The sequence below is a fragment of the Brassica oleracea genome, chromosome C6 (assembly GCF_000695525.1).
Source record: "Brassica oleracea var. oleracea cultivar TO1000 chromosome C6, BOL, whole genome shotgun sequence".
NCBI classification, from domain to species: domain Eukaryota; kingdom Viridiplantae; phylum Streptophyta; class Magnoliopsida; order Brassicales; family Brassicaceae; genus Brassica; species Brassica oleracea.
The window spans coordinates 18770612-18788834 of record NC_027753.1 but is presented as its reverse complement, the minus strand read 5'-3'; the positions used below and the strand labels follow the sequence as shown (position 1 = coordinate 18788834).

At 35.4% G+C, this 18223-nt stretch overlaps 1 protein-coding gene across 1 annotated transcript; it reads left to right on the top strand.

The window, feature by feature from the left end:
* Positions 1 to 2361: 2361 nt before the first annotated feature.
* On the top strand, positions 2362 to 4188 carry LOC106296290 (29 kDa ribonucleoprotein, chloroplastic-like). Its single transcript, XM_013732392.1, has 4 exons — positions 2362 to 2864; positions 3009 to 3110; positions 3439 to 3840; positions 3931 to 4188. The coding sequence occupies exons 1-4, from the start codon at positions 2484 to 2486 to the stop codon at positions 3994 to 3996; spliced, it is 951 nt and encodes a 316-aa protein (XP_013587846.1). The 5' UTR covers positions 2362 to 2483; the 3' UTR covers positions 3997 to 4188.
* The last annotated feature ends 14035 nt before the right edge of the window (positions 4189 to 18223 follow it).

The window sequence follows — 18223 nt, the reverse complement described above, 5'->3', positions numbered from 1 at the left end:
ATCCATGGCATGTTAACCATGTTTATTGTTTCCATAATTATCAATGCAATTGTAGTCGATGATCATTTTATGATAGTTTAGATTCAAGGCAACACAATTTAATACATTACCATTTCGATTTTTCCCATAAGATATGATTCAAATTTGAATTGTCAATCACAGGATCAAATAAACTATTGTCAATGGCAATGTTAGCGTGATAATAGAAACAAAATTGACGTGAAAAGAGGAGTTACCTATATAAGGGATTTAACGGAAATTGCATCGTTTTTATTTGAATACGGTTTCATCACGTCAAAGTTATTACGAATACATGATTGTCCATCGTTGATTTATACATATTTTTTGCAACGAAGGATATTTTTACATTAAATTTGCGTGACAATATTTAATTCAATACTCTTTTTCAAAATATTGTGACAGATATTCGTTGAAGAGATCGTTTGATTTTGTGACAGACTAAGTGCAACCGTTTTACATCAGATTCGAAAAAATAATTCTCAAACATGTAATATATTGCTTTAAAAATATTTATAACAAAGCTATGAAGTGAACAATATTAAACTAAGAATTCTTTAAAATCAATTTGTTTTTTTTAATATTTTAATACTTCGAAGATCATGATCAAATTATGCATAAATCTATGCAATATTTCGACCAATCATAAAACTATGCAATATTTGAAACTACATATATGTTCAAAATTATTAATCTTAGTTAGAAAAACAATTAAAATCGACAGTAATTTAGGAAAATACATTAAATTTCCGTAAACAATTCATAATATTTGATTATGTCTTTCTTCTGATGATTAATTATCATTTCCGTAAACAATGCATAATTGATACAATCAAATTATTAATTATCAAAATCATCGGAAGAAAATCAAGGATTTGGCCAGATTAGATTTTATAAACGTATCAATCAAATCTTAAATTTTGGAGTCAAGTGTGTAATCAATTCATAATTGATTTTCTTCCGATGATTTTGAAAATCAACTCAATATTTTTCCATTGGCCTACAAACAGTTTAATGCTTAGATTGACAAAGTTTACTTCCTTAGATTTCCTTATTTTATACGTCCCAAATTTAAGCTACTTCTATATGGTTTGAATTAATTCCTTATTTATGGTATAAATATTTGTAATTTATAAGCTATAGGGAATGTGAATATTTGGTCATATACTACAAACATATTAATGCCATCGGCTAACTTTATTTCCTCAGATTTCCTTATTTTACAAATTAAATTTATTTGGGATTACCTAAGAATATGGATACTGAATATTCTCTTTCGCCATAATGCAAACCTTGATGTACAATACTATTTATCAAGTTTATAATCAATTCATAATCTTCACTAAATGGATTTTTAAAACCATCAAGTAATTTATCTCAATTATAGTCGTTGAGAAACACATATCCATATACGATTCAAGATCCAAATTTTGCCTAATTTGAGAGCTGCGTTTTTTAAAACAACATGTGAAAAGGCGAGTTTTAAAGTAAATTGTACGGCAAGTATGGAAATATTAATTTGTAAATATTTGCTACTATAATTTTGGCTATTTGTTTTTATCATCAAAACTCTATATAAATACGCAGTGTCAACACAACTCCTCACCACATCAATCTTTCTGAATCATCATTAACAAAACCAGAAGTACACCAATGGCGGACTTTATAGGATTGTAAACGAAGAGTTTTGAAGATACTTTTCACAGCAGTCGTAGTTTTCTTAGTTTTTTTGTTTATTTTGTTTCCTTATTATATAGGATATGCTTTCACATTTTATTTTATTTTATCGTCTATGTTTCGTTTTATCTTATATTCATATTTTATTTCTGAAAGCAATAATTATATTGCATATATTTCGTTTTATCTTTATTTCATAATTAATTTTATATAATTTTTTGTTTACTCTTATAGATTCATTTTTACGAATTATACTTCAATCACACAAAACAAATAACACAAGTTTTAAAAAACTTTGAAGCTTACTTTATTTACATATCCACAATTTCGTTGAATCTCTTAACATAAATAACATGTAATATTTGTGTCTATGACTTTTACATTTTTAATATCTATATATTCAAACTTATAATTTCTTTAAGTTTCTTCACTCCGCGCCCTGCGCGGATGATCATGTCATTTTTAGTATTGTTAGAGCATGTTTATTGCAAGTTTTTTAGGTTGGGTTTCTTAGCGTAATATAAGAGACGTCTCTTATATCTTTTATTTAAGAGATATCTCAGAAAACGTATATTATATTACGATAAAAGACCCGATCTAAAACAGATAGGATAATCATGCTCTTAGATTAGATGAGAAAAAAAAGGAAGAGAGATTCATTATTGGGGATAAATATCTCACTCGTCTCCTTTATTTTCTCCACACTCAAATCTGTAGCAGAACCCTTAAACCTTATCCCCTATCCGAAAGCACATCGAGAGAGAGGGATAAAGCTTTAGCCTTTAGCAATGTCTGCCTCCGCTTCTTCCGTTTCCCTCTCTTTCTTCAATCCTAAATCCCTTCCTCTCTGCGTTTCCCGCTCCGCCTCCGTCTCCGTCTCCGTCTTACCTCCTTCACTCTCCTTCAAACTCCACTCCCTCTCTTTCTCCGCCGTCAAATGCTCCTCCTCACCCGCCCAATACCCATCTCGTTTCGTCACACACGTCGCCGTCTCGTCCGATTTCGAGGTGGAGGAAGACGACATGTTCGCTGACGACGACTCCCCGCCGCAGGAGCGCAGCTCCTTCTCTGCTGACCTCAAGCTCTTCGTCGGTAACCTTTCCTTCGATGTCGATAGCGCCCAGCTCGCTCAACTCTTTGAGAGCGCCGGTACCGTTGAGATGGTTGAAGTGAGAACTGATTCTCTTCCTAAAAGTTTGGTGCTTTATAGTTTTTCTGATGAAGTAGAGATTCCCCATTAGATTATTGAAAATGGGTTCTGAGTCTTTCGATGATATGATGTTTGATTGTGATGAAATGGGTTGGCTTTGTAGGTTATCTATGACAAAGTGTCTGGCCGAAGCAGAGGTTTTGGGTTTGTGACAATGTCCACTGCAGCGGAAGTTGAGGCCGCAGCGCAACAGTTCAATGGCTATGTAAGGAGATTACTCCTCTTCTTTATTGTATCTTTGCTTGTTGTTATACATTATCTTTGTCTGTGTATGTTCTTGTTCTTGTTCTTGGCTTGTGTGTAATAATGTTATTTGGTGTCTCTTACTTCTTTTTTTCTCATGTTTTATGAAATGCTGTTACTTATATGATCGTTCTTGTTTCTCATTTGGGGATTTGAGTTGCTGAGACAGTCGTTGAACCTTTGTTTCTTTGCACTACAGGCTTGTTGTTTATATCTTGCAATGTGATCTTTTAGATTTTGTGAATTGTGACTGTTTTTTTTTGTTAATCATTTCGGCATGAACATTGCAGGAATTTGAAGGCAGACCCTTGAGGGTTAACGCTGGCCCTCCTCCACCTAAGAGGGAGGGATCATTCTCCAGAGGACCAAGAAGTGGTGGTTACGGTTCAGAACGTTCCAGTTACGGATCTGAACGTTCCGGTTACGGTTCTCAACGTTCCGGACTTTCTGGTTACGGTTCTGAGCGTTCCAGCTACGGTTCGGGATCAGGTTCATCAGACCGTGTTTATGTGGGCAACCTTTCGTGGGGTGTGGATGACACGGCTCTTGAGAGCTTGTTTAGCGAGCAAGGAAAGGTTGTAGAGGCCAGGGTCATTTACGACAGGGACACTGGTCGATCCAAGGGTTTTGGGTTTGTGACACTCGGTTCTCCTCAAGAGGTCACAAGAGCCATCAATTCTTTGAATGGAGCTGTGAGTAATCATCATTTTGTTTTGATCAGTAGTACTTGCGAGCAAACATTCTCTGATAACACTTTTTTTTGTTTGGCTTCTTCTATAAAGGATTTGGATGGAAGACAGATTAGAGTCTCGGAGGCTGAGGCTAGACCACCAAGGCGCCAATTTTGAGTGAACATGCAACTTCATGTTCTGGAGGTGTAGCTCATCTTGACTGACGACAAGCTATTTATGTTTGGGCTTTTGTTTCTTTATTTCACTTTTGATTCGTTATGGGCTTTGAATGTTTTGCCTTTATCTTTACAGACTAGGGTTTTGGATTTTGTTTTTTTCTTATATATTACATCTTTCTTTTATGATCAATTGGTGACGGCTTATCCAGTGGGAATGCTGTTAAAGGGTGAGGTTCTGGGTTCGAAGCTCACCAACAACCTAATTATGGAGTTAGAGAGAACTCATAATGGAGGGGTTGGGGTCGGTGCGCTGCAGTGCTGTGAGCCTGGGACCCATGGGGCAGGTAATTCCCACGGGGCGGATCGTCACACAAAGCCCAAGTACCCATGCAGACTAGGGTCTGTTCATTATTTAATGCTTTTTATTTTCTTCACTTGAAAGAAAAAGTAAACAATTTTCCTAATACATTACACATTCGGCCGGGCCAAGCCCAATAAAACATTCGTTTTGGTTCCCCAAAATTTTTGAAAATTTTTATATGTAAATAGGCTCTTAATTTGTTAAAAAAAAAATTTTAAGCCCCTAAATTTTTGAAATCTTTACTAAATGGTTTTGGACCTCCAAACTTTCGGGGCTGGCATTCGATCCCAGTTTTATGAAAATGGGCCTAAGCGACAGTTTATAGATTGATCAAGTCTTGTGCCACGGACAACACAGAGAGTAGACACATTTGAGTGTAGATAGTAACACTTTTTCAACCAGTCAAGTGTCATGGCCTCAAAAACTCACAAGTGAACGGTTCTACCGCTAGAAACATAGACGTTAACAGTACCAGCAAATAAATAGATTACGAAAATTCATTACTACCTAATATTATGTGTGAACACAAAATTAGCGACCTGAGTACTTTTGCTTTTCTGTCAGGCTTATGTCAATTGACTCAATTGTAATAAATCAAAAGTGTTTTTAAGAAATTTCCTTCATTTACATTCCTCTCTATTGATTGGTTGTTCTTTTTTTCTTTGTTATTCCAATAAGAGTTAGGCTTTTCGGACTTAATCTCTCTCTCTCTCTCAAACCAATCTTTAGCTGTAAATAGAAACAGTGGCGAAGCTAGGTTTAAGTTTTACATCATTTAATATATAGTTAAAATGATAAATGGGAGAGTTGAAATCAAGACATAGGGTCATAAAAGAAGATTTTTACCAACAGACTACAACAATTAGTGAGATATTAAGCCTATAGTTAAGATTTTTTAGATTTGATATGGGTCAGATGTCCTCTTTGACTATAGACCATCTTCGGTGTATTCTCCTATTTTTATCTCTAAAATAGATTAATTCTAAAATAGAAATATGTTTTTTTTCCAATGTATTCTTCTATTTTTATTTCTAAAAATAAATATTCTCAAAATATTCTATTTAAATTTAAAAAAAATATTTTTATTTATGAAAGTTGATAATTAACCTTATGTGCTTTTAACTTTTACAAATTTTCATAAGTTATGATTTTGTTTTAAGTATTGTTTCCTTAAAAGACTATTACATAAATAAAAGTGTGATTCAATGTTTATAAAAATCGTGTTTTCTAAAAATAGTTGTTTTGGTTATAACTATAAAAGTTTTTAAAAAGTAAAGAATTATCTTATAAATAAAAGTATGACTCTTTAATAGAAAAATGATAAATAAAAGTACGACTCTTTAATAGAAAAATGTTATTTTTGCTTCCATATTTAGAAAAAAATAGCAATTTTTATTTTTTATTTTTAAATAAAAATGGATTGGAACATCTTTTTCTGTTATAATATTTAGAAGTAGAAATAGCAATTGGTCGTAGATGTTCTAAAGTGGCTCGGCCACTCAATAGAAACATGTTTAATCTATTTATTTTTTCACCGAGTTCACTCGACTTAGAGCATCTCCAAAAGATACTTTATAACTTCAAATATGAAGTTTTTGGTTCTCCAAAAAGAAACTTCAAAACTTCAAATTTGAAATTTTGAGGAGTGAAACTCTATATTTGAAGTTTCACTACTCAAAACTTCAAATTTGAAGTTTCATATTATTTTTTTTTGCATTTTGGTCCCTACAATTATATATCACATTTATGATTTTAAAATATTTTCTCGTTTATCGTTTTAATCCTTAAAATTTTTATATCTCAAAAATATTTCAATTTTTTTTACAAATTTAAGTTTTACACATAAATTAAATTAAACTTTAAAATATTTAAAACTATATTTAGACAATAACCAAATACAAAAGAAACTTAATAAAAAAACTTTAAAAAAATTACATGAAGACATACCTATTACAAAAAAAAAATATTTCAACAACACTAATAGTCAGGTAAATTTGATCTGGAACCTCTAAATCTCCAAAATATTATCCAAAGAAATTTTGTGTAACCGAAGATGGTTGTTGTTGTTGTTTTTTGATGTATTTTTCGTACGATTCTTTCTTGTTCAGATCGAATGTATTCACGAGTATTAATATCATCGATTGAAGTTAAGTCTTTTACCAATATTTATTTTTCTCTTTTACTTTCTTTTTCATATTTAATGTATTTACAAGTATTAATATCACCTATTTTCAAAAAAATTTAGCTCGTAGTCTATAAATTAAAAATAAAGAGTCATTTTTACTTGAAAGTGCACTATAGGATCATATAATTTGACAGAATATTATGATATTTTGCTTAAATTTTAATATTAATTATGTCATTTCTATTTAAAATTTTATATTTTAATAAAACATTTTACTAATTAATATTATTGTAATATTTTTATATATGTGTTAATAAAGGTTTTATGAATTTAAATTAATTATGACAAATATAAAGACCATAATATAAAATACAAATATTTTTAAAGTTAAATTTGAAGTTTTACTTTTGAAAAACAATTAAAATTCAAATATAAAATTTTAGAAACTTCAAAAGTGTTTTTTTTAGATGCTCTTAGAAACGAAATATGGCTGACCCATGTGCTGACCACTAGTCCACGCACATCAGTGATTTATTGATTGCTTTTTTTGGGTGACTCTAGTTGTATTGATGTTTTTAATATATTTTGTGTATATATAAAAATAACTAGTTTAAAGCAATTTCGATTTATTTGACGGTTGAGATTAAAAAAAGAACTTTTTATCACTAGACTAATAGGATAATGCTAAATTAATGTCAAAACCCTGTATATATTTTGCGGACGTCACGTGACGAAGAGTAACTTCAACGTGATTGGTCTTAAGAAGGAAACAAAAAAATGAACGAAAGTAAAAAACAAATAGGACATAGCAATAACCGAAAGCAGAGAAGGAACATTGAAGTGAACTAATGGAAGATTATGTCTCAAAAATGAAGAACACAAAAATAATAAATGCCACTTTGCTCTTTCTCCATCATACTTCCACTACTCTTCTTGCCTACAAGTCAGGCATTTTCTTCCTTTTTAACTCATTTCCCTTTGTGCACAAAAAAAACTCATATTCCTTTTGTCTACATTATATAAAAATCAATTCCATAACCAACTCAATCTATGCATATTTAACTTAATCATATGTAGAAGCAAGCTTGTGATATAGTGTGAGAGCACTATTTTAAGCTGACTATATCTCTATATATTTTACAATTTTTTTTTGGAAATGATATTCCGATCACTTCCCAGTCATCTTCTCACCGCAACTTACCCATGTTATATACATTGTTAACAAAACTACTTTTACTTCGGTTTAACTCTTTGTGAAATAAATTAACAGAGCAAAATAATTATTTTTTATCCAAAGAGAAATTTGGTTGTAAATTCAAACTGGAAGCGAATCATTTTTTTTTAATTATCCACAACCATATTTGAGATTTAAAAACACCCAAAATAGCATTAAAATATTCTTTTATTCCAAAATAGCACACAATATGGAATAAAAAAACTAATTAAAAATATTTATTATTATTTTATATTTGAATGTGGGTTTAGTGATTAACAAGGCCGGCTTAGGGTATGGGACAAGGGGACATGGGCTCCAGGGTCCAAACATTTTTTAACTAATAAATATTAAAAAAAGTCCAGAATTTTTAAAAATAATTACAGATAGGAGTCCAAAAATTTTAAGTTGTCCATAGATACATGTAAAAAAAACCTAATTTTTTTTTGCCCAAAGGCCCATTAATACTTTGAGTCCGCCCTGGTGATTAAGGTTTAGTGGGATTGTTTTTTAAACGTCTGAACTCAATTAAGAAAATGAAGTTCAAAGGGTACAAAATACACGACCAAATGAGATACCAGAAAATAAGCACAAACACCAACACTATGATCTTAAGGAAAAAAACTTAACATAAGTTGGAAAGGGCTTCATTCTGAAGTCTGTTGTTAGGATAATTTAGTTATTTAATCTTTCAATTAGTACTATTTTGAAAAACAAAATCTCTTTGTATGCTATTTTTGTCATAAATTTTATGCTATCTAAATAATTTGCCTTTTGAAATATAACAAATAGGTGTTGAATAATGAATACATCGAGAATGAGCTAATTATGTTGTTTGAAAAATTCATTATGGTCGATTATTATTAAGTTAGCTTGGAAAGTGAGAAACCCAAGAGGAATGTGGGGTACAATAAGAAAACAAAACAAAAGAGTTAAATACGCATGCAAGCATGCAAATACAAATACAAATTAATGGCTTCAAGAAGTAATTATATGTTTATAATCTCTAAACCCACAACATACTATAATCTATTGGGGCAGGTTTCACTGAGTTCTTGGGATTGCAATTCCTTTTTGTTTAACATTATAATTTGTTATCGCACGTATATAAGTATATACTTCATAGAATGGGGTTAACTGTCCACGAAAAACAACATTTAAATAGCACACTGAATAATATAGGTATATAGTTCCCTAGTCCATACTTGAATAAGCTGTGTAGCGTACCATTTCATAATTAAAATCTTCCGTATATTATACTATTGTGTTATCTATCATTGTATTGGATTATTATTTATATATTTTACAATGCGTGCTCTTTTTGCAGCTATATGTGGAGTAGATGCATGGCCGTGAGTTAGATATCCCTTATCCACATGAACAAGGATATGTGTAAAACAAAAAAAAAGGTAGGGGAAAGGTATGAAAATACTCTATGTTTGATGCTTAGAACAAAGAGATAGAATAAGGAGTTTGACGCAGAAGCGCTGGCGTTACTAGTAGGCCTCTCGGAGGCGGTTTCATATGGCATCAGAGACGTGGTCTGTTTATCGGATTCGAAAAGTCTCATTGATATTATCACAGGGAACAAAAAGCTGTGGTTGCTCTTAGAGGGATACTCCATGACATTGGCGTGTTGAGTTCATCCTTCAACTCTATTTCGTTTAGATTTATTTCTCGTACTTGTAATGAAGTGGCAAATAGTCATGCCAAAAACGCTCTGTTTCAGATGTTTAACAATCTCTCTGAAATTGCTAACTCTGGTTGATTTAATATGAATGAATGAATGGTTTGAACAAAAAAAAAAAGAATAAGGAGTTTGACTACATAGGGAGAGTGAATGAGACCACGGAGAATAAAAACCATAACTCGATTACTTTGTGTTTCGTATTTCAATCATCAATGGCACAGTGCTCCATAACCACAACCAGACATTATCATCACTAAGAGTTTACAATACATAGATACATATATATATATATATATATATATATATATATATATATATGAGACGACAAAAAAAATATATATATATGTGTGTGTGTGTGTGCATATTTTACATATCCGTCCATTACTTGATCACAGTTTCATTTAAATATTAAAGAGAAAGTAAATTATGTTTGGACCCATCTTATTGTCCAGAATCCAGATATATGTAGACAAATGATAATGAAATTTTGATTTCTAATTTCATCGTCAAAAATGAAAATTTTGTTCTGTTTCTTATAAAAGGGAATCAAAAAGTGAAGTAGCTTTATATCTAATCAGTTTATTTAATCTAAAGATGTTTTCTTTGTTACTTCCTATATTCTTTTTAGCACAACAAATTTAGATATCATTATGAAGAATATATAATGAATGCAAGGAATATTTCCTTTTCAGGTATGCAGTTTTTAAATAAAATGTCTACATTCTATAATATATATATATATATATATATATATATGTATATGTACATTTATTGTAGATAAAAAATTTCTTTAACCAACCCGTTAATAAAAAATTCTCACAGAAAACTAAATTTCAACACGTTACTCGATTACTTACATTACTAGGATAAGACCTGCGCCTTGCGCAGAGTGAGTTTATTTGTATATATTATCGATAGTTTCTTTTATATATTTGATCATTTTATTTATATATATAAAATATTTGTTGAAGTCAGCATATATGATTACAATCTTCTGAAGACTTGGTTTAAGTAGAATGAAGAAGAGCCGGTTAGGTGGTTTGCTGAATAACCGGGAAAGAAGCTGTTGAATCATTGGAGAAGTCTCTAGTCGCGATAGAGGGTTTGATATATATTGTAACGGCTTTAAAAGTCTTGAGATTTTTATCCTTCTTCTTCATCTGTAACAAACTGTAACAGAATCGAGCTAAGGTCAAGAGCTGATTCTGAGGATTGCTCTGTTCTTGAGCAGGTGTATTCATCTCTGAGTGGATTGTCAGATTCGATCTGGCCCCAGTGACTAAGTACTCCAAATCGGATACTAACACTGGGTAAACAAAGCTTGCGTCTTGTACTCTTTCTTTTATGTTGCTTATCTGTTGATCTTGCTTGATTACACAAAAGAGAGAATCGATAAGTGGAAGAGACTGAGTGAGGAGGTCAAGGAGGTTCAAATTGTTAATGAGTTCTAACAGATTGGTATCAGAGCCAGGTTCAACGATGGGGACAGATTCGTTGACGACTCCGAACATCGGAATCTTTGACGGGACCGGAGATTTCTCGCTATGGAAGATCCGCATGATGGCGCATCTTGGTTACCGTGGGTTGAAGGATGTGCTGACCGATACGAAGCTTGAGAAAGTGATTTCGATTTCGAAATCAGAGGGTAAGAAGATCGAGAGTGATGGCGATGACGATAATAAATCGACATCGGAAGAAGAGACGAAGACCGTTCCAGATCCAGTGAAGATCGAGAAGTCAGAACGTGCCAAGAATCTGATTGTGATGAATCTTGGTGATAAGGTTCTTCGCAAGATCAATGTTGATGACTCTGTTGCTGAGATCTGGGCACTGCTCAATCATCTATACATGGAGAGTTCATTGCCAAATCGGATTCACCTTCAACTCAAGTTCTACACATTCAAGATGGCTGAATCAAAGAGCATTGATCAGAATGTAGATGATTTTCTCAAGATTATCGCAGAATTGGGAAGCTTGCAGGTGAATGTTACAGATGAAGTTCAAGCTATCCTGTTGCTTACATCTCTCCCAGCTAACTACGATCAGTTGAAGCATACGTTGAAGTATGGAAGAGAGTCATTGACATTGAAAGAAGTGATATCTGCAGCTAGATCAAGAGAGCGTGAAGTCACAGAGTCTGACAAGACTGAGAAGAGTTCAGGTGCAGCTCTATACACAAGTGATAGAGGAAGGTCTAGTTATCGAGGCTATAAGGATTCAAAAGGGAAGAAACCTCGAGGCAGATCAAACTCCAAGTCAAGACTTACGTGTTGGTTCTGTAAAAAGGAAGGTCATGTTAAAAAAGACTGCTTTGCCAGAAAGCGGCAAATGGGAGATGAGAATCAAGGAGAAGCTGGTGTAATAACTGAGAAGCTGGTGTTCTCTGAAGCCTTGAGTATGGATCATTCAGAAGCTAAGAACACTTGGGTGATTGACTCAGGCTGCACCTTTCACATGACCTCAAGAAAGGATTGGCTGTTGAACTTCACTGAATGTGATCCAATGATGATTCTACTTGGGGATAATCACACAGTGGAGTCCAAAGGTTGTGGAACGGTGCGACTAAATACAAATGGTGGCTCAATAAAGATGTTGAAGAATGTGAGATATGTTCCAAACATTCGTAGAAACTTGATCTCCACTGGTACACTAGACAAGTTGGGATACACTCATCAAGGTGGAGATGGCTTAGTGAGTTTCTACAGTGGCGATAAACTGGCACTAAGAGGCAGGCTTAGCGGGGGCTTGTATGTGCTGGATGGAAATACAGAACTGAGTGAGAATCTGAACACTGAGAATCAGATGAGCAAGACAGCGTTATGGCACAGTCGGTTGGGTCATATGAATTTAAATAGCCTAAAGGTGTTGGTTGGTAAAGGGCTTATTATCAAGAAAGAGATACATGAGCTGGAGTTTTGTGAGCATTGCGTTCTGGGAAAATCCAAGAAGTTGAGCTTCAATGTTGGAAGGCATAATACCAAAGATGTCTTGGGTTATGTACATGCAGACTTATGGGGATCTCCAAATGTCACTCCTTCGTTATCAGGAAAGCAATACTTCTTGTCAATAGTTGATGACAAATCTAGGAAGGTCTGGCTGATGTTTCTAAAGACAAAAGATGAAACCTTTGAGAAGTTTTGTGAATGGAAGGGGCTGGTGGAGAATCAAATAAACAAGAAAGTGAAAATTCTCAGAACAGATAATGGCCTTGAGTTTTGTAATCGCAAGTTTGATGAGTATTGCAAGAAGCATGGGATTGAACGTCACCACACGTGCACTTACACCCCTCAGCAAAATGGGATAGCTGAGAGAATGAATCGAACCTTGATGGAAAAGGTTAGGTGTTGGCTTAGTGAATCAGGACTCAGTGAAGAATTTTGGGCAGAGGCAGCATCAACTGCAGCTTACGTTGTGAACAGATCTCCTTGTTCTGCGATTGATCACAATGTACCTGAGGAGTTGTGGCTCAACAGAAAGCCAGGATACCAGCATCTTCGGAGGTTTGGATCAGTTGCATATGTACATCAAGATCAAGGGAAGCTCAAACCACGAGCCTTGAAAGGAGTCTTCCTTGGTTATCCTCAAGGAGTTAAAGGATATAAGGTGTGGTTGTTGGAGGATGAAAAGTGTGTCATTAGTAGGAATGTTGTGTTTCAGGAGCAAAAGGTCTTTAAAGACATCAATGAAAATGAACATCAAGCCGGTGACCAAATTGGTACTAGATCAACAAGTGCGGATGTTCATGGAGTGAGCATGATAGATGATTTGATAACTTGGGAAACAGGGGAGTCATCTGATAAAGGTGGAGTTACTGAGAGTTCTAACAAGAAGACACCGGTCACAGAATCAAGTACTGAAGAAGAAAACAAGGAGGTCACAGAAACAGTTGATCTCGCTGGTTATCAGTTGGCTAAAGATAGAACAAGAAGAGAGATTGTTCCACCTGCTTGGATGTCAGATTACTCAAATATTGCGTGTGCGTTGGTTGCAGCTGGAGAGATTGAGTCTGATGAACCTCAGTGCTATCATGATGCCTTAACTGATAAAGACTGGGATCTTTGGAATGCTTCAATGTCAGAGGAGTTTCACTCGTTAAAGAAGAACAGAACATGGGATTTGGTTGATAGACCAAAGGATCGAAACGTGATCACTTGCCGGTGGCTGTACAAGATTAAGCCTGGAATCCCTGGAGTGGAGAAGAAACGACATAAGTCAAGACTTGTGGCAAGAGGTTTCACACAGAGAGAAGGTATTGATTATGAAGAAGTGTTTGCTCCAGTTGTGAAGCATATATCAATACGGATATTGATGTCTATTGTGGTGACTAAGGATTTGGAACTAGAACAGATGGACGTGAAGACTGCATTTCTTCACGGTAACTTGGAGCAAGAGTTGTACATGGAACAACCTGAAGGGTATGAAGAGAATACTGCCAGAGATCAGGTGTGTCGCTTGAACAAGTCTCTCTATGGACTGAAGCAGGCTCCACGTCAATGGAACAAGAGGTTTAACGTGTTCATTATGTCTCAAGGATTCATCCGAAGTGAGCAAGACTCTTGTGTTTATATCAAGGAGATTGGACCTGAAGATTATGTGTATCTGCTGCTGTATGTTGATGACATCTTGCTGGCTGCTAAGCAAATGTCTGAGATTAAAATGATTAAGGATCAGCTGAGTAGTGAATTTGAAATGAAGGATATGGGATCAGCTAGTAGAATACTTGGCATCGATATCAAGAGAGACAGAGTCAACAGGGTGTTGGAGCTCTGCCAAGTGAGTTACTTAGAAAAGGTGATTCGACGGTTTCACATGGAAGAGTCAAAGGCTGTATCTACTCCAATTGGAGCACATTTCAAGTTAGTTGCAGTCAAGGCAGGTGAAGATTGTGTTGATACAGATCAAGTTCCGTACCTAAGTGCTGTTGGGAGCATTATGTATGCTATGGTTGGCACTCGGCCTGATGTGTCATATGCTTTGGGACTTGTTAGTCGGTTCATGAGCAAGCCTGGGAGTATGCATTGGGAGGCGGTAAAATGGTTATTGCGATATTTGAAAGGGTCTGTGAGATTGACATTGAGGTTTACAGAGGAAGCTGAGTTCAAGGTTCAAGGTTACAGTGACTCTGATTTTGGAGGAGACTTGGATAAGAAAAGGTCGTTAAGTGGCTATGTGTTCACTGTGGGAGGCAACACAGTGAGTTGGAAGTCAAGTCTACAGCCTGTTGTAGCTTTATCAACTACAGAGGCAGAGTATATTGCATTGACTGAGGCTGTAAAAGAAGCAATCTGGATCAAAGAGTTGCTAAGGGAGATGGGTTTCGAGCAAGAGAAAGTGTCCATCTGGTGTGATTCTCAGTCAGCAATCAGTTTGTCAAAGAATAAGGTGTTCCATGAGAGGACTAAACATGTTGCTCGGAAATTTCATTTTATCAGGGATGTTATTGAAGAAGGTGAGGTTGAAGTGTTGAAGATTCACACCTCAAGGAATCCTGCGGATATGTTAACTAAATGCATTCCAGTGCATAAGTTTGAAGCAGCTCTAGAGCTGCTCAAGCTAACCGACTGCTAGTTGAATGGTTAGTTTGGCCAGAGGTAAGAATCAAAGAAAGGCAGTTTACTCAGAGGGTGAATAAAGGAGTTATGAAGATTGAATCAAGGTGGAGTGTTGAAGTCAGCATATATGATTACAATCTTCTGAAGACTTGGTTTAAGTAGAATGAAGAAGAGCCGGTTAGGTGGTTTGCTGAATAACCGGGAAAGAAGCTGTTGAATCATTGGAGAAGTCTCTAGTCGCGATAGAGGGTTTGATATATATTGTAACGGCTTTAAAAGTCTTGAGATTTTTATCCTTCTTCTTCATCTGTAACAAACTGTAACAGAATCGAGCTAAGGTCAAGAGCTGATTCTGAGGATTGCTCTGTTCTTGAGCAGGTGTATTCATCTCTGAGTGGATTGTCAGATTCGATCTGGCCCCAGTGACTAAGTACTCCAAATCGGATACTAACACTGGGTAAACAAAGCTTGCGTCTTGTACTCTTTCTTTTATGTTGCTTATCTGTTGATCTTGCTTGATTACACAAAAGAGAGAATCGATAAGTGGAAGAGACTGAGTGAGGAGGTCAAGGAGGTTCAAATTGTTAATGAGTTCTAACAGATTGGTATCAGAGCCAGGTTCAACGATGGGGACAGATTCGTTGACGACTCCGAACATCGGAATCTTTGACGGGACCGGAGATTTCTCGCTATGGAAGATCCGCATGATGGCGCATCTTGGTTACCGTGGGTTGAAGGATGTGCTGACCGATACGAAGCTTGAGAAAGTGATTTCGATTTCGAAATCAGAGGGTAAGAAGATCGAGAGTGATGGCGATGACGATAATAAATCGACATCGGAAGAAGAGACGAAGACCGTTCCAGATCCAGTGAAGATCGAGAAGTCAGAACGTGCCAAGAATCTGATTGTGATGAATCTTGGTGATAAGGTTCTTCGCAAGATCAATGTTGATGACTCTGTTGCTGAGATCTGGGCACTGCTCAATCATCTATACATGGAGAGTTCATTGCCAAATCGGATTCACCTTCAACTCAAGTTCTACACATTCAAGATGGCTGAATCAAAGAGCATTGATCAGAATGTAGATGATTTTCTCAAGATTATCGCAGAATTGGGAAGCTTGCAGGTGAATGTTACAGATGAAGTTCAAGCTATCCTGTTGCTTACATCTCTCCCAGCTAACTACGATCAGTTGAAGCATACGTTGAAGTATGGAAGAGAGTCATTGACATTGAAAGAAGTGATATCTGCAGCTAGATCAAGAGAGCGTGAAGTCACAGAGTCTGACAAGACTGAGAAGAGTTCAGGTGCAGCTCTATACACAAGTGATAGAGGAAGGTCTAGTTATCGAGGCTATAAGGATTCAAAAGGGAAGAAACCTCGAGGCAGATCAAACTCCAAGTCAAGACTTACGTGTTGGTTCTGTAAAAAGGAAGGTCATGTTAAAAAAGACTGCTTTGCCAGAAAGCGGCAAATGGGAGATGAGAATCAAGGAGAAGCTGGTGTAATAACTGAGAAGCTGGTGTTCTCTGAAGCCTTGAGTATGGATCATTCAGAAGCTAAGAACACTTGGGTGATTGACTCAGGCTGCACCTTTCACATGACCTCAAGAAAGGATTGGCTGTTGAACTTCACTGAATGTGATCCAATGATGATTCTACTTGGGGATAATCACACAGTGGAGTCCAAAGGTTGTGGAACGGTGCGACTAAATACAAATGGTGGCTCAATAAAGATGTTGAAGAATGTGAGATATGTTCCAAACATTCGTAGAAACTTGATCTCCACTGGTACACTAGACAAGTTGGGATACACTCATCAAGGTGGAGATGGCTTAGTGAGTTTCTACAGTGGCGATAAACTGGCACTAAGAGGCAGGCTTAGCGGGGGCTTGTATGTGCTGGATGGAAATACAGAACTGAGTGAGAATCTGAACACTGAGAATCAGATGAGCAAGACAGCGTTATGGCACAGTCGGTTGGGTCATATGAATTTAAATAGCCTAAAGGTGTTGGTTGGTAAAGGGCTTATTATCAAGAAAGAGATACATGAGCTGGAGTTTTGTGAGCATTGCGTTCTGGGAAAATCCAAGAAGTTGAGCTTCAATGTTGGAAGGCATAATACCAAAGATGTCTTGGGTTATGTACATGCAGACTAGAAGGATACAAAAATTGTTATCAAATCTTTGTTATTCATAATCATTCATTGCCATATATATGTAAATCATATTAGGTAATTCCGTAGCTTTTATTTAAAGAAAGAATACACACTTCCTATATTTTAAGTTAATATAATGTTCTCTAGTGTTATATAATTATGAAATAATGTGACACCATTAGATTAAACTATACTTTATATTAGATACTCTAAAATTCTTTGAAATGACATTTAGAAGGCATTTAGAGTGCCACCTATGATTTGAGTTTTTTTTAATTAATACATAATTAAGGTTGTAATTTTTCAAATGCTTCTCGATTAATATATTGGGATATGAGATTTAGTTTTCTGCGAGAATTTTTGAACAATAACGATTTCATTAATTCATTCATGGAAAGATGTTTTATTTTCTTAAACAATAACGATTTCATTAATTCATTCATGGAAAGATACAAAGTGAGATACGATGTTAAGATACAGATGCCGGTAGATCTTAGACCTCCAGAGACAAAACCCCAAACACGAGAAAACTAAAGCTTCAACACAGAGAGACAATGAACAAAGAACCGATCTTTACTAAGATAGGCAACCAAAAGACCCAACACTCTGAATAGTTTCAACACAAATCAGATAAAAGGGAACCAGAAAATAAGCTTGAAAAGAGCTAAATCCTCGCCCAAACTACTGACAAAAAGGAAGCAAGCGGAAACACTATTTACTACTTTCATCGGAAAGCCAAAGAAACTGAAACTGAAACTGACCAAGTCTTCAAAAGGATATGAACCATGCTCTTCTACAGGACCAAAAGGATATGAACCATGCTCTTCTACAGGACCAAAGCAATTAAAGAACCAGAACCCATACCTCGTCCATACATTTAGATTAACAGATCACCAGAAAAACCTGAAACCAAGAGTGTAGGAGGCAATGATGGAACATCCAAAGATTTGCCAGATCTAGGATGAAGACGAGCAAATCACATACCACAAAGGCGAAACCTGCATAATCAAACATCAAAGATCTATAAAAAATAAAGCCTCGAAAAAAATCCAAGATATGGCTTTAACAACTCTTATTCACGGATCCAAGTAACAACTCTTCTTCACGGATCCAAGCTGGTGGGGGT